We start from the raw sequence: 22542 nt of genomic DNA, 5'->3' as shown, positions 1-22542 counted from the left end.
ATGTATATTTAAATTTTTAACAATAGCATTGTGTAACAGTAATTTATCACAATTAGAAAAAAATGTTTTTCCAATAATTATTTTACCCTCTCTCACTATAGTTCACAAATGAGGTTTTTACATCAGCAATTTAGAGCTTTATAATTAATAATTTGCCATGGCAGCAATTACAAAAAATAATTTGAAGATATGTGTTACTGCATCTTTTTAATGTATTGTATTATTTCCAATAGCTCAGCACACGTAGCAACTGCTGTTTTACCAGAATGCTTTGAAACTCTTGGAGAATGTACTCACTACACAAATCTGAGGTTAAAAAAAAAAATAAATTGAGTATTTTAAAAAAATATGGTATTTTACAACAATTTCATTCAGAATCAAAAAATGCACTACTTAATATATATTATCAAGGTTATTGAGAATCTCTTGGTGATAGTATCACACCTGAAACAAATCTAATCTACTTACTAAAACAGAGGATTATAAGGAAAAACCTACAACCACGATTACATAGGAGTATAAAGTTCTGTTAAACAACAGGATAAGCTTTGTTTGATTTTCCTAATTTAAATTAAAGCAGTAAATTTTCCTTATTTAAATTTAAAACAGTATTCTTTTTTTTATTCTTTTCAAAAGGGCAAAGTAAACCAGATATTTTCCATAAAGATGCCTGCTTTGAAAATGAAGAATTCCTTTTTAAAGCACAGAAGAATAAGCAAATGCAAAGGGTCGCACAAGTAAACACATCTGTATGTTCCTTCACTGATGCTGTTACATTCACAGATGATGAATCCATTTCACAATGAAAATAACTTTTAATCAGAGCTGATTACAATTGGATTTAAAGCCTAGGCTTGGGAAATCCATTCAAGGGAAAAGATCTACACTGTGTTACCAGCCATTGCCATTTCATGTTGAAGACAAAGAAAATAGAGAAAACCTCAGCATAGGAAAGATTTCTGAGGAACAAGCACCCTTAACTTCTGAAGTCCCTCATTGTATTTTTGTCTTCAATTCAAGTAAAGTGAAGTCTAACTGACATGGTGGTTAGATATATAGGGAATTGTTGCATTTGCTGTTTGAACACTTTTAGATGCCATCTATTGATCTAAATTGTATTTCTTGAAAGAACAGTTTGGGAGAGAATAAAATCTCATTTAATCTACCCGCTTCCCTTAGGATTGCTCCCATGATAGCTGTATCTGCTTCTGGGGCTGCAAGTGCTTTACCAAATTCCAGGCAGGTTTCTACTCTTGCACCTTTCCTAGTGTTACAGATAGAATTGAACCTTTCCCTGCAAACATTATAGGCATGCTATGAAAATGCTATGTAACAGCAATACTGACAACTAGCTAAGGAAACAGGAAGGAAATAAGGGCCAGCTAAGGAAATAGAAAGAAGACCAGAAACTTGAAAATACTTTAATATTGAATCATTGTCATAAATACAATAAAAAATTTCAAGCTTTAGTCCGGAAGAGTGTACCAAGAGAAAAACAAGGCAAAATTATGTGAAAAGAAAAAAAATAACAAACCTTCCTTAGGGATCTAAATTATAGACTGCAGACAGAGCTTCACTCCTCTGCAATGGGTAGTGAACACAGATCTGCTTCTGCCTTTTCTAACATGAGAATTTTCAGGGGCTTTATCAAATGCTTAAAATATTGCATAAAGAATGTACTGACTGCAAATTTGACAAGCTCTGAGTTTTTTTGACTGAGGAATGGGTTTTGCAAATGGTTTTTAAAATGTGAAGAAAAACATCCACCTTACAGAACATTGTTGACAAAAGCACCTGTGACACTGTCAGGGCACCAGAGTGTCTGGCAGCTTCTAGGGATTAGGTGACAGAGCATCCTAGGATGGCAGGGCCTGGCAGTGACAGTCTGGCAGTGATAGCCACATCCAGAAAGGGGCATGAGAGCTGCCCCAGTCCCAGGCCTTTGCAGCTCCCTGGAGACAGACCACCTCAGCCAGGCTGACACATGATGAGTAATCTAACTCCTGGAAAAAAACAAGCCAAACAACTAACTCTTACTATCATTCACAAATCAAGTAATGGAATTGTAGGTGTAAGCAAAGATAAGTAAAAAAACAAAACAAAAAAACCCCAACCTAACCCAAACCTAAGAACAACAACAACAAAAAATCAATAAACCACAACAAACAAACAAACAAACAAACAAACAAACAAACCCAACCAAAAAATAATTAAACAGAATTGTCTACTGGAAATACAGCTACAGAGTCTCAGGAAGTCTGGTTATAGTCTCTCCTGAATTTTAAATTTAGAAATATGATGGCAACTCATAAAGGCAGCTACAAAGACATGAAGTACATTTGCTGGTTACTGTGTTTGATCAGAGCTTATCTTCAGTCTTAGAGACCAGGGAAAGTTGATTTGTACTGCTTCTGCTGCTGCTCCTGGGCTTGACATAGTTGGCAAGGGAATGAAAACACACCCTGGAGCACATTCAGGAAAGATGGACACCACCTAAGGGAAATGGACTAACTTTATTGCAAGGCTTTGCATTCCCCACCTGCACAGGCACTGATGGTGTGAGGGTGGCAAAGTTGAATATTCAAGAGAAGACAAATGCTGTCACACAGCTGGCAAATGTTGAATTTCCTGGATAGATCACAAGTTTCTTGGTGTTTTCTGAAAGTAATTTATTTTTTTTCCCTTTCTCATCAGATATGAATTGAATTACAACAGTCCCCAAATGTCATCTTGGTTATTATCACTGTAAAACTGGTATCAAATTGGTTTATACATATGTTGTGCTTCTTTGTTGATGTAGATGGCCAGATATGGAAGTTGTGTTAATTTTATAAAGTTTTTGTTGGGAGGTATCTTAACTGCAGATGGATTATTTTTCGCTGGTTAAGATTTCTTGAGGAGCATTTTCTTTATACATAATCTTTGGCAAATAGTTGTCATCGTACTAGCTTTTTGTTCTGTATGGTTTATTACAAGGCAAGATGTTATCAGGCATTTATTCAAATTGTAACTGAGAATGCATGCATTGTTTTAAGAGATGAGACTGATAGGAAACCAGATGCATGCATATTTTTTGATCTAATGTAGATTATTCATGAATTCTGAGAGTAGCTAAGTTTTTAAATCACAGGATTTGTGAGCATTAAAAAAATTTAAATGCATGTATTAATAAAAATTATGTAAAAGAAAACAGTATCCTCAACCAGTTCTATATTTATAATTTCCATTTCACATGTCTTCCACTACTTGTCTTGTCCACTGCAATGTAAATTAATAAAAAATATCAAAATATGAAAGGCAAAAATGTGACCTTACTGAAGCTTATTACTAAAGCAATAATATTATTAAAACAATATATCTGAAAAAAAAAACCAAAAACAAAACAACAAATAAACCAAAAAAACTAAAACAACATAAACCAGAACTGCAAGATATTAGGCCCTTTAAAAATATATATAACCAATGTATCACCAACCATAAACAGGTATTTTAACATTACCAAACCAGTAGATAACAGCTCCAGGAACAGAACATCAATGCCACTTTGCCTCTTTTACACTGCCACTGCAAAGTTTCATTGTCGCCTCTAACTGCAATTCTGAAATAATTATCCTCAATTATAGCAATATCCATAACAGTTTGTGAAAAGGAAAATTAAGCTGGAAAAGGGAAATGTGGATCAAGAAGGAGAGATAAGTATGAATTAGGACACTCCTGTGAAGTTTAACTAAATGCCTGGTTCTATATCTTCATTTCAGCTCCCTAGCCAAGACTGTAAAGGTGCGTGTGGAGAATTTTTTTTCAATGCCTTGGTGATTCTTTCTTCTAGAACTAGAGATGTAAATAATAACTCCTTGTCTAGAAAAAGGACACTCGTTAGCTGAATTAAAGACAATAAAGTCACCATCTTATTTCTCAACAATAAAGACCGAGTCTAAAAGTATTGTCAACGTGTGGACTGCTCCCTTGGGGCAGAGCCTTTGAACAGTCTAATACATTAATCTTCTGAGTCAGTGTCCTGGTTCTCATCCCAGCTGAGTTAAAAATTACAGTAATGTATTATTTGCTTTAGGGTGAAATCTTATTCATTCCCTTTCCCTAAAGTTAAACACGTTTTATCACACATGTAATTTTCATACTTTGTTTGAATGAATGAGCCTTCCTTGTTTAAATACACAGAAAATAAATTATTGGTTCATGTCTCCCTTGTGCAAAGTTCAAAGACACAGATATAAATACATGTTTATAAAAATAGTTCTACTCTAGGAAAACAGACATTTTATAGGCACTTGCAATGCAATGCTTTCCTCATATTAAAATATTTAACTTTTCTAATAGATCCAGCATTCTATTTCAGACCTTTAAAACAGAGAAAACTCCTTACAGCCTCTGTAAGGTAAAATACCGCTGTAAGGCAAAATACCTCTGGAAATATGCACATGTCTAGAAGTATGAAAAGCCAAGCCAAATAAACATTAAGATTAGGAACCTTTTCCAATGTCTAATAGAAATTAAAAACAAAGACTTAAAATGGTGAACAGAGAGCAATTTTATATCTAAGAGAAAGACCGTAAAGCATGTGGCAACAGAATCTATCCTACATGATCATGCATGTCTCATTGCTCTCAGTTAAGGACTTTCAGTCTGGTAACACAGATAAAAACAGTGCTTCTCCTGTGTGCTGGTCTTGATTAGGATAGACCCCTTTCTCCACAGCAGCTGATATGGCACTGTTTTGGATTTGTGACACAAACAGTGCTGATGGCACAGGGATGTTTTAGCCTTGTCAAGCAATGCTTACAGTAACATGGATTTTTCTGCTTCTCACACCCTCCACTATTGAGAAGGCTGGGGGTCCACAAGAAGCTCGGAAGGGACACAGCTGAAGAGCTAATCCAAAGGACATTCCATATCACATGAAATCACAATCAGCAATGAAAGTGAAGAGAAAAAGGAGAAAGAAAGGCCACTCAGAGTTGTGGTGTTTGTTGTCCCTGGTCACTGTGATGTGTGGTGGAGCTCTGCTTTCCTGAGGAGACCTGAACAACTGCCTGCCCATGGGAAGCGGAGAATTAACTCCTTGCTTTCCTTTGCTTGTGTACATGACTTTTACCTTCCCTACTAAAATGTCTATATCTCACTTGTATCACTCCTGTTGTCTCCCCCAATTGCATTGTGTGGGGAGCGAGTAAGAGGCTGTGTGTGGCTGAGCTGTCTACTTGACTTAGCCCAGATTAAGATATCATTATGTTTTAAGTGGAAAAATACATATTTGTGTATTTATAGATGAAAGGTTAAAAATATACATATACAAAAATAAAAGCACATCTACCAACAAAAGGGACACAGTACAGTAGTTCTGGTTAGGAAGCCAAAATGAAATTATAATCTGGGAATTTGCCAATTGCCAATTGTCAATTAATGGCTCCAGAAACACATGGTTTGGGATTTATTTTGTTTTTTTGTTTTTTTTTCTTTTTCCCTGAGGGGGTTTGTCTTTTTTTTTTTAATTTGAGAACAACTTGTGGCTGAAGAGCAGTGAAGATTTTCAACAATAATTGTTTACACCACCAGATGGGGAAAGAATAACAAATACAGAAACAAATAAGAGAAGAAAAAACAAGGAATAGTTTCTTCTCTTTTTCTGAACTCAATCTCCAACACATATGGTTCATCTCATAGGAGAAGAAAAACAGGGCTAGAACATCAGGCAATCTCTTTTCTCCAGCTTGTCTGTCTCCTATACCTGTCCTTTTTAACTATATGATGGATGCTGGGAGGGAAAGTGTAGGCAGATATCAAGCAAAAAAAATACACTGCCAGAACACTGTTCCTGATAAGTGACCAATCCATTTGTGCCCTGCAAAACCTGCTCCAGCAAGTACACCACAAAGTTTCCTGGAGGTGAATGCCTAAAATTGCATAAGGATACATTAGAAGCATGATGTATCAGCAAATATCAGCCACCCTAAGAGAAACCAAGCTAAGTTGAACAGAACTTTGCTCGTCCTCTTTGTACACTTTTGATTAACAAAGGGCTTTCTGCATTGTTTCCATGATAATGGAAAACAAGGTTTTAGTTATACTAATGCCCTCACAAAGTCTCTAACTGAACTATAATGAAGTCCCTAGAAATTGAAAAGAAACAGTAGATTGTCCTGCCTGTTAGATGGTCTGAGTTATTCTTCAAATGACTCTTGGGAAAACCGTAAGAGTATATCAGTATTTTGAACACAAAAAAACCCCATGAGAATTAAGTCCATTGTTCAGAGAAGTCTTTTTTAAGTGCCAAAACTGTAGAAAATCCAATATTTACTTAAAATTGAAAGCAATAGATACTACAATATTTACTCTTAGCTGAGAGCTGACAGATGACACTCTCAAACAAATGTTCATGAGAATAGTTTTAGATGAAGCACATATTTCTGCTCCTTCAGGAATGGAGGAGTGCACTGTACAGTACCTGGTGGAATTAGAAAAACATTGTAAGACTCTTTCAAATTTTGATTTTGAATTCCTAGTGATCCTCTGATCAGTGAAGTGTAGACATTGGAAAAGGTCTACACTAGAGATGTAACTTCTGTTATAACATTTAAGAAATCCTTAAGGGAAATCAAACATATGAAAACCTGAATATGAAATGCAGTTCTTAGAACTTCAAGATAAAATTTCAGTACCCATGCACAAAATGAAGTTATTTTAATCCTATACACTTTTAGAAAAACGTATCACTCATTAAAATAATCAAACTTTAAAACTGATTCTTCACTGTGACCTCCCCTTTATAATGGTAGAAACCAATCACATATAATTAATAAGTGTTCTACACATATAAATAAGTTGGAGTTTTCACCAATACCTATAAATAAGTGTTCTACACATGTAAACTTCTGAAGTTTCATCACAGATATTTACTTATATCTCTTGAGCAGAATGTGTCATTAGCAAAATTTTATGCTTGACAACCCTTTTGGTGAAAAAACTTTGCCTAATATCTAACCTAAACCTTGCCTGGTCTCTTTGTGGCCATATTCTCTTGTTGCTTCTGAGAAGAGACAGACCTCCACCTTGCTATATTCTACCTCCTTTCAGGCACTTGTAGAGAGCAATAAGGTTTCTTCTCAGCCTCCTTTTCTCCAGACAGGCCAACATCATCTCCCTCAGCTGCTCCTCATAAGACTTGTGCTCCAGACCCTTCACCCGCTTCATTGTCCACACAGTGGACACACAGAGTGTCCAATTACAGTTTAAAAGCCCATGTGCAAAAACTGTAATAGACTAAGTTCACTTTAAGACCACTACAGGAATCTGGGAACTGGCTGTAGTGTCCTAGTCATGGATTTTGGGGGTTGTCATAGGGTATTCCTTCAGAGCAGAAGCATTTGATTTATGTAACATACTGCTATAGCAGTGTAAAGTCGTTTAAATAATATTGGAGCCTCTGAGCAAAAAGCAGTAAGATAGATAAATATATTTCATTTTCATCTTCAATTAGCAGTCCAATATGAACTAACCTGCATTTCAGCAGAGAATCACTAACCCGAGTAAACTTGCTCATTTTAAACAGATGTCATAAGAAAGATATTTCAACTGAAGAAGTAAGAATTCTTAATGGGAAAAATAAGGATGCTTGTTCAAGAAATTTGCAGAAATTGATTTCTGAAATAGTCTTCTTAACTGATATGATTTTTTAATGTACTCAGGGACATAGGGTCATGGAATATCTTACCATTATTTCAATTAGGACAGTAGATTCTTATCTAGAATAACATGACAGGCTGTTCTACTAAAGCAAAAAAAGAGTGCTCTTCTTTTTGAACTGGAAAGTTTATTTCATTTGTCTTTATATCAATGTAAATTATCTTGTCTGTTATAAGGAGATGCAGTAGGCCTTAATTCATTAAATTAATAATTAATATCTCACCACTAAAAGAATTTTATTTTAATAGATTAATTACTAAATTATATTTTGAAGTATCCATGCTTATTTGGTGGTATTAAACTTGCAAATACCTTCATAAACAATATATTTTTCTCATTTTGCAGAGGAGTACACGAGCAATGTTAAAATTACACTCTTTATATATATATATATATATAAAATTATATTATATAATTATTATAATACCACAAAATCTGCCATTCCCATATGAACTATGGCCAAGAAGTTTTAAAAGTGCATAAGAATAGTTACAGATGTGGACAAAAGTCTGGAACTTCCAGGGTGGGTAATTGGTGTTTATAAGGCTCATCTCTATGTTTGGAAGCATCTATTCAGCCATTGAGTATGTTTATTTTTCATTTGTATTATGTTCTCAGTCAGGAACTAAACTAGATAATCAGTGTATTTCTTGTAGGGATCCTTGAAGCTATTGTTCATATCTTGTGAAGACAGAAAGCAGAAGGAGATTGACACTCATCTCACACTTCATGATTAGCCTGGACTAATTTGCAGTGACATTATTTGATAAATAGAAATATATGTTTCTTTACAATTTAATATCTTAAAGTAAAACAACAAACAAACAAACAATCTTTTACATTATTAAGATCTTTGAATTATTGTTACTGCAACAGCAGAACATTATAAATACAAATATCTGAGCTTTTTCCACATTCAATTCAATGACAAATGAGTTTCCTGTCCTGCCAATGTCTACACTTAAATTCAAAACTGCAATGAATTAAGGTTTTATCTCTTATTTTATAACAGTTGCAGCAATACTGCTGATTTAAAAATGCAGTACATGTGCCCTACAGATTACTTCACTCTGTATATTTGGTTCAGACAGACAGATGTACCTGGGAATAGCTGTGTGGAACTAACATGCTTCAGATAAAGTTTACCATGTAAGCAGTGGAATTGGACTACAGGTTTCATTTTTATCCCCAAAGCATGTAGTAATAAAATGTGGACTGCTATAGCTGCAAAAAAAAAAAAAAAAAACATATAGTCTAATTTGAAGTTTCCTCAGAAAAGAAAAGACCTCCTGAGGTTGGGTTACCAGTCAAATGTTGGCAGTTACTGTTTGATGAGCCATGCTCAGCATAAGAGAAGAACAAGCAAGGATCAATCCTAGATCAAGTTTATGGATCAAAAGACCTCATGGTTTGGGAAAGGTGGAATATTGAATTTCCATTTCAAACTCCCAGGAAAAGACTTCATGTGTATTTGGGCTTTTCAAAAGATGCTCAAAGTTAGAAGACAGGTAGTTGGAGGGATATATATGTGAAAATGTGGGAGTAGGAGAAGGCAGGACCATATTAAAGCAGTAAGTATCTGAATAAAACATTTGCTCTACTGTTCACTAATAATTTTGCTTTTTATTTTCTCTTAGAAAAGTAAATTAATGATACTCAAAAATATAAGCATTTCACATTTTTTGGGGTTCTCTGAATATTTTGATTTTAGAAAACTTACAATCTTATATGCATAATCCTTGCAAATATACATAAGATCTAGACATTGACTCCTTCCCTCTCTTTTGCTAGCCTTATTGGATTATTTTATTCTTATTCTTATTTTATTCCTATTTATAAAATTTCAGCAGAGTGTTGTGCTGCAGTTGGGGAGGAAAAGAAGTAATCAGTAGAGGTTATTGCAGGTAATTATTAAATTACATAACCAGTTATTATTATACTCTGCAGCTAATCACCAAAAGAAATTAATAAACAAAAATGTAGAGCAATTCATAGAAAGCCATTCAATAGCCAAGGATTCTGAAAGTCTTAAAACTTTAGGTTATGACATTCACAGCCAAAATTACATAGTTGCAGCAAATTTCTATGCAGAGAATTCACAATTTTTCCTGAGGGGAAAACAAAACACAGGTCCTAGAGCCAATCAACTGATAAACTAGATTGTTGGTAGCCTGCTGGAGATGAGGTTGCTGCACCTCCCTATTTTTAATCCATGATTTAGAAGCAATGTGAGGTCAAGCGGTGTTTCCACAAGGCACATACACAGATGCAACACGCAACGGGTGACACACAAATAGGACAGCTCAGCACTCAAACACAAACAGCACAAACAACCTCATTCTTCTCCAGCTGACCAGAAGGAAGGATGATTTACAATTGGAAATATACTCACAAACTCAGCATGGCTAGCTCCCGTAACTTGCCATACTTAGTCTATCCTGTGGCCAACACCTGGACTTTGCACTTGGTGCCATCTGGGCATTCAACTCTAGGGCCTGCAGCTGCCATCTAGCTCCAAGTACAGACCCCATTTTTATCCTGGACATATCTCCACACAAGCCAGCACACTTACTGACCCCCCACAGCCTTACACACTGAGTACATCCAGTAACAGTATCTAAACCTCTAGGTCCCTCAGTTGCCAATGCCATCCAGCTGGCTTCTGGCTCCCTGGCTCCCTGGTCTCCTCTTGCCTCATGCACAGAGATACACAGCTACAAACAGGGCTCTCAAACCACATACCATACAGCATACAGTAGCTCTGGACTGGTCTCAGCTCCTCCAACAGCAGACTCCTGAGTCCTGGTCTGGACTTTTGGCCAAATGGATATCCATCACCCAAACCACTCATCCAGTTTCTGGCTCTCCTAGCCTGAGACTGCGTAGTAATACCGTACTGGCATAGACATCCATGTTATACACGCAGAGTCTGCATTTCCCAGTTTGCTGGCACCAGACACACAGACCCCTTTGACTCATTGTCCTGCTCCAGCTGCTAGCACTTAAATCTCCACACACACATGCATATGAGAGAGAGACCTTTTACTCAGGAAATGGAGTTACAAATGGAGCATAATAAAACACAGAATAGACTGCTTATCCAGGACAAGGCATGGCCAGATAATAGTGGCCAAGCAAAGCCTGTTTGCATATGCCTGGCTCCTTTTATCCTCTTACCTCTCCATTTTCTTTTGCTTTTCTCTCCCCGCTCCATCTCAATTGTCCCTTTCCCTGCCGATGGTCCTCTCTTTAGATATCCAAGAATAAGTCTACACGATCCCGTTCTTATCTGCTTCTCATAATACATCCCATTGCCCTGTAGGCAGTAGCTTTCTTAGTCTGAAGGGTGATCAGGGCAGTGTTTCCTTTTGATTCCTCATGATAGGTTTCCCCCTGGACCATAGGGCTGAGGTTGCCATGGGTCAGCCCTAGGAGGAGCTTGGGCTCCAGTCTATGGAGGACAGGAGGTTTTACTCTCCCTGCACATCACCTCTGCCCCACTTTGAGTGTGTGGAGAAGAGCCACAGATAAGCTGACAAAGCTGTTCTTCTGCCAAGAACACACTTTTTTTCCTACTTCAGAGTTTGTAATTTGGTGCCGTTCCCTTATTATACTTAAAATGTATGAATTCTATAGCCTTATCCTATAATCTTATTTAAATTATTCCAACCTAAGTGTCTAAAAATCCAAAACTTTAAAGTCCTCAGATATTAGGTTGTTTAAAACCAAGTATAGGAAGTACTAAACTAGAAGTAGCAGACTTTGAGTATTTGCACTAAAGCTTGATATCTGTTTCTGATAGCTTCAAGAAAATGTACTGATCATGATATGATATCCTTAGGCTTCATAAACAGCATCCATGAATGTTGGGACCTTTCTCTCTCCCTTTTCCCCTCTTCTGGACCTCTTTTGTTGTAAAGGAAGCTTTTGCATGTAAGTGTAAATTCAGAAGACTTCCAGATAAAGTACAGTTGAGCTGGAATTGAACAATTGAGGTATTAGGAAAAGTAGGTCACAGAAATGCTTGCAAATTCAGAAGAGTGATGTTTTAAAAAATGAATCTTAAACCTCAGAAATTCAAAATGAAATTTCATAGTGGAAAACTATATTCTTCCCATCTTTTCCAATATTCTTCTTCTTCTTCCCATTTTATCATGCCAAATTAAATTAACTTTTATTCTACAGTTATAAAAAGATAACTTATAAAAGCAAAAATCTTTCTCCTGTTTTTTCACTGTTGCACTATTTACCTCATTTTCACATTTTCATAGACTATGGCATCAGAATAATTTTCATATTCTAGACAAATATCAAAAAGAGTTTAAGTTCATAAAGTGTTATTAAACCCCTGTCAAAGCCTAAGGCTAGAGGAGTGAAAATACACTACCATCTGTTGTTTCATTATAACAATACTATTTCCTGTGTGACACAGACTTGATGCAGAGAATACCCATTATGATTCTTCACTAACTGAATAGCAGCTCCAGACTACAAGTTCTACACCATTAAGAAAATAAAAATGCAGGCCATTGCCTCAGAGTGCCAAAACAATTTTAGAGATATGAATTAGGGTTATATTTCTAAGTATCATAAGGACAAGGGGAGCATGAGGACTGTGCCTCTGATTTTCCATTCTAGGCTTTTCTAATGTGAGCTCAAAAATTCATAGAACATTTTAGGTTGAGATAGACCTTTCCTCTGAGGGTCACGGAGTTTGGCCTCCTAATCAAAGCAGCACTAACCTCAAAGCTCTCTGAGATGGCACAGATACACTTCTCTTGTAATGAAACCAGGGTACACCTCCAAGTACCACAGAGATCAATACACACAAGCCAAGACACTTAAATGCAAAAACAATAAAATGAAAACTATTTACACTGTACTTATTTCACTTCAGCACATTTAAAAAGTCATTGCTATTCCTACAGTTAACTAGGGAAAAATACCCTGTTCAGTCTCTTTCCTTTTTCCCCCAAAGTACTAAAGCTTTGATATAGAGAGGGAAAAATAGTTAAAAAAAATATAAAAATGAATTTTCTTAAATTATATTTGCCAATTATTGAGGACTTCAAATACACACTAAAAATATATAATCATGTTAATATCATTGTCATAATAATGCTCTTCAAAATATCACAAACTAATAACAACTCCCATCCCCAAAAGAGATTTCTCCTCTCTTTAAATACAACAGTTTGGATACTTTATACATAACCTATACTTTGTGGAAAAGAATAATAAAAAAAAAGGTGATGCATAGAGTTTAAGCATAAATATTTCAGTTCATTCTACTTCTCAAATCATAGGATGAATTTTCAGTTAAATGGCAATCCTTCAGTTTTATAAAAACACAAATACTAACAATTTATTTTGGTATATGTGTTGGAGCATACATCCAATAATTCTCCCAAGGCTATCCTTCAGACAAAAAAAAGCATTGAAAATCATAATGTGTTAGGCATACTTGAGTCACTTCCTAAACAGAGGCTTAGAAAGATGAAAGAGTGCTATTCCAGTCTGGCTGAATGGTTCACATCATGACATGATGCAGAATTAATTCTGTACACAGCAGGCTCATTTTAGTACTCAGCAAAACATAGCAACTTATAAATTTCATAGTGCTAAAGCAAGAAGCAGCCTACAAAAACAAATTTAAAAAGTCATATCTGTATTGGGTACACTGCATTTTACCTACCAGACTTAAATAACTGCAATATATTAGCTAAATATTATCAACAGACACATAAAACACTCACCTGTTTTGGGGTCAACAGAAAAATATGGCTGTCCCTGAAGAATACTGTACACTACTCTGGCACTGTTTCCATATGTGGGATCATCTGCATCTGTGGCTGTTACCTGTAGAACAGATGTACCTGTGTACACAGGAAAATAAACATTAACTTGCAATAAATAATATTTTCTGACAAATATTTCCAAATACATTTAAAAAAACCTCTAAAGTCCTCACATTCTTAAATTGAGAGAATATTAACATTTTCTCTATCTATTATCATTATATCATTTATCAAGAAAAAATAGTTACATGAATTTGAAAAAAAAATCTTTATATATGTACGTGTATATTGATTACATACATACAAACTTAAAGAGAAACTACAGAGATGGAAACATAAATAATAACTACATGGCTTGCATATTTACATGTGTTCACACACACAGATCCCAAACTTGGATATTGACTTCTAAATAACACAGATCTATGGACTTCAGGATTATCTTCATCCACAATACAAATTAATGTTGAAGTATAAGTATTTAAAATCACTTATATAAATTCCCCCAAAAGAATTAAACTGCTAAATTAATTTTTTAAAAAAATCTAGCTATTGGAAGGCACCAAAGATCTGAAAATGAAATAACTACTAGAATCTTTTTCGGGATGCAAATTAGAAAGATCAGTTCAAAAGACAATTATTTTTATGCTAGTAATAAAAGCCACTAGAAGAATAAAATCACTAGGTGGGATAAGTTATGAACAGCCCTTTTGAGAAAATAAAATGCATAAGTACTGCACAGATAGAATGGAGAGAAGTGATTTTTTCATTTTAGTGTATTTTTCAAGATATGTAATGACGAATCTTTGCTATCACTGCCAAACACTTCCCATAAGAAATCAGTAAGTGTAAGATTGCAAGTTAATAAAGGCTCAGACTTCATTCCATTTGTTTATCTTTTTGCAGACACAGCTTTCTACAGGCTCCTTGGTCCAGCATTAAAATACCATAATAATAACAGAACAGGCTGCTCTCACATAACTCTGCATCTGAAAGCAGATTCTCATCTAAATTAACCACTGAGGTATCATGTCCACTCTGGGGTATTCAATTTCACATTTAGTGGAGAGAAGTATGTTTTTGAATTGAAACCCTTGATGTTCTTCATTTGTTGCACTTTGGTTTGCCTTATAGAGCCATTTCAGAGCATACTAACTAGATTTCCTCAGATGCAACTAAACCAGCAGATGTGCTTTAGCAGCACATCTGATTTATTCTGACTGCTAATAGGCATGCAGTCTCAAAGACCAGCCAAGAGCTAATCTAAAACAAGATTTCACAAATATGTATGGCATGGACATCAGTTTCTCAGTTCCAGTTGTTCAGCCTCTTAGATCAATTTCTATTTCACAGAAACATTTGTTAATGTGCACACTCTCCATGTACACTTGAATTAAAAGTACGTAAAGTCATGTAGTCTCCCTTCAGATCCAGCAAATTGAGCATGCAAACCTTCACTGATTTGGTTTCTAACCTCTTTGTGAAACTCTTCATTCATTTGTACCACACTGACTTGAACACCAAGAGCTGATGCTTGTATCAGTGGAGACTTAGCAAAACTGTATGCAAATGTGTCTGCATGCTTAAACCAGTGTTTTCTGGTTTCTGCAATGCTCAAATATATACAGTCTCATAGATAAACATACTAACAAACCAAGTTTAAGGATACCTGAATGATTTTGAAGTTGAATATTGTAATAAAATCAAGCTGGAGTTAGTTGTATGTTCATAATTATTCAGATGTTAATGTGTAAAGTAAATAAACTACTGAATTTGTGTTCATGTGGAAAGGAAAACAAATGCGAATTAAAGTTTGTGTATTTTTTCTTAAAATGTTCTAAGAATCAGTTCAGCCCTATATATTTGCTATCTAAACATAGAAGAAGAGGTCACTTTCAGGAACAGACATTTCCCCCTGCTACTCTATGACATTGAAATGCTGTAAAGATATATTTCCATAGGCCAGTTTGCAAATAATTTCTGGCTTGAGAGGAACTTGTATAGTTCAACCTTGTGGAATCACTGAAGATTAATAGGTTATAGATGCACAACGATTTTATTTTATTTTGTAGTTACATGGAACAAAAACATATTCATTCAACTGGTATAATCAGTCACCTACCAGAGTTTACAATCCAGAATGCTGAGCAACCTCTGTACCTTTACGTCTATAGTTTTTCCTTTTTCCAGGAAAATAGTTACCAACAGTGTGAGTTTCCATTAACACTTTTCCCTAGAATTCTAGGAAATCAAGATATGTCTTGAACTCAATAAACATATTTTGGCTATTTCAGATGAAAAAAGGAGGAATATTGTGATTTCATAATTCTCTCCTTCATTGAAAACTTTCTTCTCTCACCTTATTTTAAAGGAATCTTAGTGCCTGTATAACTCATTGATGTGAGTGAAAAAAAACCAGAACCAGTGAAAGGCAGCATCTCACATAAGCAGCTGACAGGTCATCTTAGCATAAATGGAATGCCATTGTAACCAAAAAAATTGCCACAGTGATTTTCTAATACAACTGTATCTCTCTCCCAAGAAACACTTGATAATATGAAGTTAGTACTGAATAGTGGCAAAGTGTTCTCTTCCTACCTAAAAGAATGCCTAGAATCACAAATTTTACCTCAACCTCCCACCCTACCTCTCCAATTCTCATTCAGGGGAATGAGAGTTTGCTTCATGTGGAGTTATGCTTCAGAAGCTTAACTTCTTTGCTATCTCACACAAGCACGGTCAACATTTTACAAGATATCCTCACACCAGCCTTTTGCCCGACTCTTGCCTGATTTGCTGAGCACCAGGGAGAGGCAGCTTGTGAAAGCTGCAGGTTAGAATGCCTTGCAAAAAAAAAAAAAAAAAAAGGCAAAGAGGGTACTTTTTACTTTCCAACAACTCCTTTCAAAGTTAGCATTATTCAGGCTCATCTGCACAACAGGCAAATTGTAATTCTAGACACATTTCTATAATTTAGATGGAGAATATTTTTTTTGTTATTGTGCTAGGTGTAATGAAGGATTTAGATGGAGAATTACACAGTACTGCTCTTTTGCGATTTTAAATGTTAAGAAGTAAAAAAAAAAAAAAGTAATCAGATACAAAAGATAAGGGTCTAATTTCTCTGAACACCACAGGAGAGATATACACATCAGACCCATACCTTCTGTTCTTTCTTTACTAGCTTACTGTGAAAGTTCCTGTCAAGAAAAACTCAGTTTTGGTATGGAAGAATTTTGTCACTCCAGTTAGGCAATAAAACCAACGTTTTTTCCCCAATTGGAGTCTCTGCATATCCAGAGAACAACTACCATTTCATATGCTTTCCCACTACATTTGAGATTACAATTTGGGAATTCTGTTTTCTTAGTTAATGCTTTATAAAGAGCTATAAAACATGTCTGTATGCTCTGAACACCACTTTGTAAGCTTTGTCTTTTTTTCTTTTCTGGTATAAAAAAAGAATTATTCAATTGGGGAACTAATTATATTCTTATTTCAAAATACCTCTATTTGTTTATTTTTTAATAGTTTACAAGAAAATTTTTGTGAAGCTATATCTCAAAGAAAAGCTGAAAGGAAATATTGCAATCTGTCTCTCTGAAGACAAATTTTTAATGTTTAATGAGGCAGTTCCATAAAATATGTCTATTGAGGATGCAAATTTTTATGCTTGACTTTGCATAGTTCTTTGTACTATTAAATCTCAAATGGATCAATATTGAACAAAAAACTTAAAAGAAATTATAAAAATGTGAAGTTTAATAAACATGGGAATTCTCTCCCTAGTTAAAATAATTCTTAGTAGTGTCTGAAACACTAACAAGTCAACAAAATGTGATTTAGTTTCACAATATAGGAAATTAAATAGCCACTTGTAATAAAAATCATATTTATGAACAACGTTGTCTTCCAGATTATCTGAGGTTATCACTACCTCACACTGGAATACTCTCAAAAGTAGTTCAGAAAAGTCCACTGTACCTATTAACTTCTTAAGTAGTATTTATGGGGAATACTCTTCTTATCAGAGAATCACAGAGTGGTTAGGGTTGGAAGGCACATCAAGAGGTCATCAAGTCTCACCTCTAAATGACCTCAGCACTAAAAATCTAACATGGAGTGTTTCACTCATTTTGCTGCTACAAGTAACACATATAGAAGTCTTTTACTGGTTGAAAAATATTCTTATTTTCTTTTACATAAAGATGACTTTCCTAAAGCTTAGAACAGACCACAGAGATCTCAATGGAACTGAGTTTTTCATACTACAGAAAAAATAATTTCAGATATAAATCCTGTATCTTGAGCCAAATTTTAGGGAAAAGTTTCATTGAAGGCATTGAATATGTATTTTCTTTCTCCCAGAATAGTACATAATATATATGAATAACATAGTGCAGTTATTTTGTGTCACACAGTAAATACTGTGATATTTGCAACAAAACAAAACAAAAAAACCAAAACAAAAAACAAAACCAAAACAAAAACAACAACAAAAAAACCCAACAAAAACAAAAACAAAAACAAAAGCAACCAAAAAAAACCACACAAAACCCCTTTCCTGTACTTGTCAGTGACTTTAAAAAAGAAAAGCCATGAAAGTCCTACAGCTTTTACAACTATATTAAGTTCAAGTTGAGGGGAAAATACCACCTAGGATCTTGAGGAAACAAACAAGAACCTGCTGCTGAAACTCAGCAAAATAATGGAGATCAAAATTGTTGCCACTTAGCATGAGAACTGTTTCAGAGGGACAGTAATTTTGAAAGATCTTTAAATGATAATGTAAAAATCAGAAGAAATATTAAGAGTGTGGCCTCCTTAGAAATTCACAGAATAACATCAACAAGTTCTATGTATAGACTCCACAGCTAAATGTCAAAAAAACTCTGCTAATTATAGAACTAATAAAAGTGAGAGAGATATCTCCAGTTTGACACAAAGAATATATCCTGTGGAAGTAGTAATAGAATCAGTCTTCCTGAAATTGAAGATAATAAAAATGCTTTTAGAATGCAACAAATACAAACAAATCAATAGGAGAAAAAAGAAAATAGAGATAATAAATTTGCAATGAAAATGTAATATATACCTACAACAGAATGCCTGCATGAGAGTATATGACAATTCAGGTTTATTCACACAACACAAAAGCTTTGTGGAATAGATATTTTAATGATCCGTCTCAAGTAAAACCAGCAAAGTTTGATTTATAAAACATAAACATCAATTCTCTATTTTACTAGTAAAACTTCATTGGTTTACCATAATCCACTCTGTTTTACAACACAAAAGACCATCCCAGATTATTCAAATCATTATTTGGAAAACAGTATGATGTAGTTGAATAGATTCTGATTACTGCAGAATTATGATTAACATTTATGTAAGAATGCTCAATATGGAGAAAATGAAAAGAAGAAAACTTTGATAAATTTATTACAAATAAAATTATTACATTAGCTACTTTTGATTTTGAAGATAATATTGATCATTCTTCCACTATCTTTCCTCATTATACAGAAAGTAAAATGCCTCTAAAGATGAAGGAAGTAATCAATTAAAATGGTTTCCATTAAAGACAAAGAAAACCAAAGAAAGAGAAAGATGGAGTTACGCATTTTTGGAAACAGTTGCTAAAGGAAATGAATTACCCATTAAGATAGCCTGTGGTGTAATGGGACATAACTGAGATAAAAGCTTAGATGATACTGAAATGAACTGCAGTTCTAATAGTAAAGCTTTTTGCCACAGTGAATTATCAAAGAGAGTTGAAGAAGTTTTTTAAATAGCCACAATATTCTTACTGGAAGCTCTATGCACTCACTGTAGTAATTCACACAACCATGTATTGTTTGAATTGTCCTGGATTTATGATATTATTCAGAGAAATACTGCACTTTTGTCCTTGTAAAAAATTCTGTTGGCAATTCTTCTATTAGAGGAAAGTTATAAACTAATTTCAACACCAGAGAAGTATTAAATACAGAAAACTGATTGCATAATGCAGTACCTCAAAGAATATCTCATCTACATAACAGAGAAAACCAAAGATTGGTACCTTTTTGCACTTCAGTTCACTTTATTATAAACTTGATAAATGGACATATGTGTCAAATAATCTGGGAGACTACTGTTCCTTTGTGTTGAATTCTGTGAATTGTATAGACTGCCCATGTAGACATAAGAGAATGTCACAAAGTGTGCAGTTGAATGAGGATATATGAATGCATCTTGTTTCTAGAATGGAAACTACAATTTGCCAAAGAATGTATGTTAAAGCATTCAAGATTAAGAGTGACTCTTACAACCAGCATGTGTGTGTGCATACTGTTGTCTTACTAGGAATGTCACAATTAACATACAGGTTTTATTTCACGTCTTCTTCTCATCTCCTCCTAACTCCAATATATTTAACATAAACTCAATGATGTGATGATAACTTTCACAAACAGTATGTGGCATTTGCACTTGTTAAAAGCTTGTTGAATAACACAGTTTGTTTTCCTTACCCATTTCAGACATCTCTGGCACAGTAACGATGTATGGTCCATCTGTAAATTTTGGTGCATTGTCGTTGATATCCTGCACTTTGATAATGAACTCAGATTCGGGCTCAAGTGGCTTGTTTGTCCGTCTATCGATAGCTTGGGCATGAAGTACATAGTGTGTCTTCTGCTCTCGATCTAGGCTTTTGGTTGAATGGATGTCTCCAGTTGTGTCATCAATAATAAATATAGTCCCCGCCCCTTCTCCAGTAAGAATGTATTTGACTGATCCATCACCTTTGTCGGAATTGGAATGCAGCTGTAGAATAAAAGCACATAATATCATATAAAATTAATTAACAAATTTAATTAAAGGTTATTGCGTATATGATGTAAAAACTATAATATTACTGTAAGCACCCTTCTGTTCTGTTTTCACCCTTCCCACATCTTGTCCTAATTCCTTGTATGCTCTTTCTGGCAACCTAGTCATTTTGTTCAGGGTAATTTTCCATCCAGCATAATTAATTTCTTAAAATGGGACTTCTTGGGTTACGCATCCATTCTAGAAAACTTCCCTAAGTCAAGAATATTCTAGTAACTGTCATGGTTTTAATTTTATTTGGTTTTGGTTTTAGTCTGTCTAGTGGCTATTTTACAGCACTTATTGCTTGAAACCCTTTCCTAACCACTCAGCTGGGTGCATTCCCACTGAGGACTGTCCACTGCTATGATAGTAATTCAGTCCCACCTGTGTTTTCCTCAAGTGTGTGGCCCCAAGGACAGTATCTTGCACTGTGAAAGGAAACTGCACACTGTGCCAGTGGAAGATGTCTGTCCAGGATTACTCTACCCCACAACAAAACATAGGCATTTTCTTTGGATTTTGTTTGTATATTTTTAGCTAGAAAGTTATCTAACTTGCTTGTATTTAAATTATTTATAGTGAAAGGATGAAGTTTGACAGAGACTTTCAGCATTTTCATTGTTCATACCACCTTGTGCTATGAAATATACATTAAATATATTATAATTAAATATACATTAAATATATTATAATCTTCCTTTATTACACTAAAGTTTTAATTTATTGGGGGATTGGGAGGGGGAAGGAAAACCCAGGAAGCAGATTGATGTGTTAAAAGATAACATGAAATGGCTTCCCACTGCCTCACTGTTCCTAACCTGACTTTAAAGAATTGCCTGTTTAGAATAAAAATGATCATGTGCTCTTTTATAAGAAAGGGTGATTTTTATATAAACAGAAAAGTTTTGTGGATTTGCTTTTTTTCCCTTTGAAACAACTTTGAGAACATAATGCATTTATTGAGGAGCACAATAAGAACAAAGTGATAATTCAGAAATGAACAGCCTCAGGTATAGTGCAGTTATCCTGTGATGTGAAATCAGAAGGGAAACTTCTTTAAGACATCCATTTTTATCCTTATCCTACTGCCCTGAATATTTTTCAATATCTCCAGTGTGTCATTACTAAATTTTGATGCAGAATCTGAGCAAAGCAGAAACAGAATGACAGATATTATTTTTAATTCATAGGATGAAAGGTGTTACTTTCCTGTTTTCATTCTCAGTTCAAAAACCATAGGGGGTTGGATAGAGAGAAAATAACATATGTATGGTAGAAAAAAATCTAGTTTTTTTAACTTAAAAACTGAGATATAGAAGTGATGATATTTTCTCACGTATTAGGTGCATCTTGTATTTCTGGGTCTTTGTCTTGCCTTTAAAAGTATCTTCCTTGTTATTTGCAAAAGGAGTAAGCATATGGTGCTTGATGAGATTTTTCATCTTTTCTACTAAATTCATGAAATTATGGTGTTGCACATAATTTATGTCTTGTATGGTAGAGGGCTTGGAAGGGGGAAATGCAATAAATTGAAGTTTTTCAACTCATAAATTTCAGCACAACTTCAGTCAATGCACTTTATACTTACCTGAGTCACATGAAGATCTGACTGAATAACCAAAACAAAACTGGGTAACCACTGTGGAACCCCCCCTTTTTTTTTTTTCCTTAAAGAAAGAAAGAAGTAGCAAAAGGGTCTGTATGTTTGGCATGTTTATATGTATGTTTATAGGGCAGCAGAACAGACTTACAAATTTCATTTACAGTAGTCATTGGCAAAATTAATCACTTCCTATCCTTAGAATAACACTATACTCTATTAACAAAGGAATAATTCACTCTAGGTAAAACATCAAGAATCCAAATTTCCTACAAAGTCAAAATGTTACTTGAAGTGATTTATTCCTAAAAACAAGAGTAGTGGTTATTCTGGTATTCTAGTATAGGATTACTGGTACTTTAATTTTTCAAAACCAGTTAGAATTGTAGGATCCTTTTGGGATAAAATGAGCCCTCAATGTTAGTGTTTGCAAATGCTAACAGCAAAATGACAAATTTGATGTGTTTATGATGCTACAAGGAGCTCAAAACTAAGGAGACTTTCCATTGTACTTCTTGCCTTTTACCTCTACGCATGTGTATATAAAAGCATATTCAGGTATATCAAATACGAGATCCCAGCAAA

At 34.7% G+C, this 22542-nt stretch overlaps 1 protein-coding gene across 1 annotated transcript in view; it reads right to left on the bottom strand.

Annotated features, from left to right (window-relative positions):
- CDH18 (cadherin 18) overlaps positions 1-22542 on the bottom strand; it is a gene marked incomplete at both ends in the record, with an annotated part of 163391 nt that overhangs the window by 110336 nt on the left and 30513 nt on the right. Inside the window, 2 exons of the mRNA XM_083874826.1 lie at positions 13458-13577; positions 20015-20309. Coding sequence (XP_083730952.1) covers positions 13458-13577; positions 20015-20309 — 415 coding nt within the window. The remainder of the gene's footprint in view (positions 1-13457; positions 13578-20014; positions 20310-22542) is intronic.

This window comes from Zosterops lateralis (genome assembly GCF_965231275.1).
Source record: "Zosterops lateralis genome assembly, chromosome: 1".
Classification (NCBI taxonomy): Eukaryota; Metazoa; Chordata; class Aves; order Passeriformes; family Zosteropidae; genus Zosterops; species Zosterops lateralis.
Note: the sequence above shows the minus strand (reverse complement) of the source record. Positions and strands in the feature narration are given on the sequence as shown.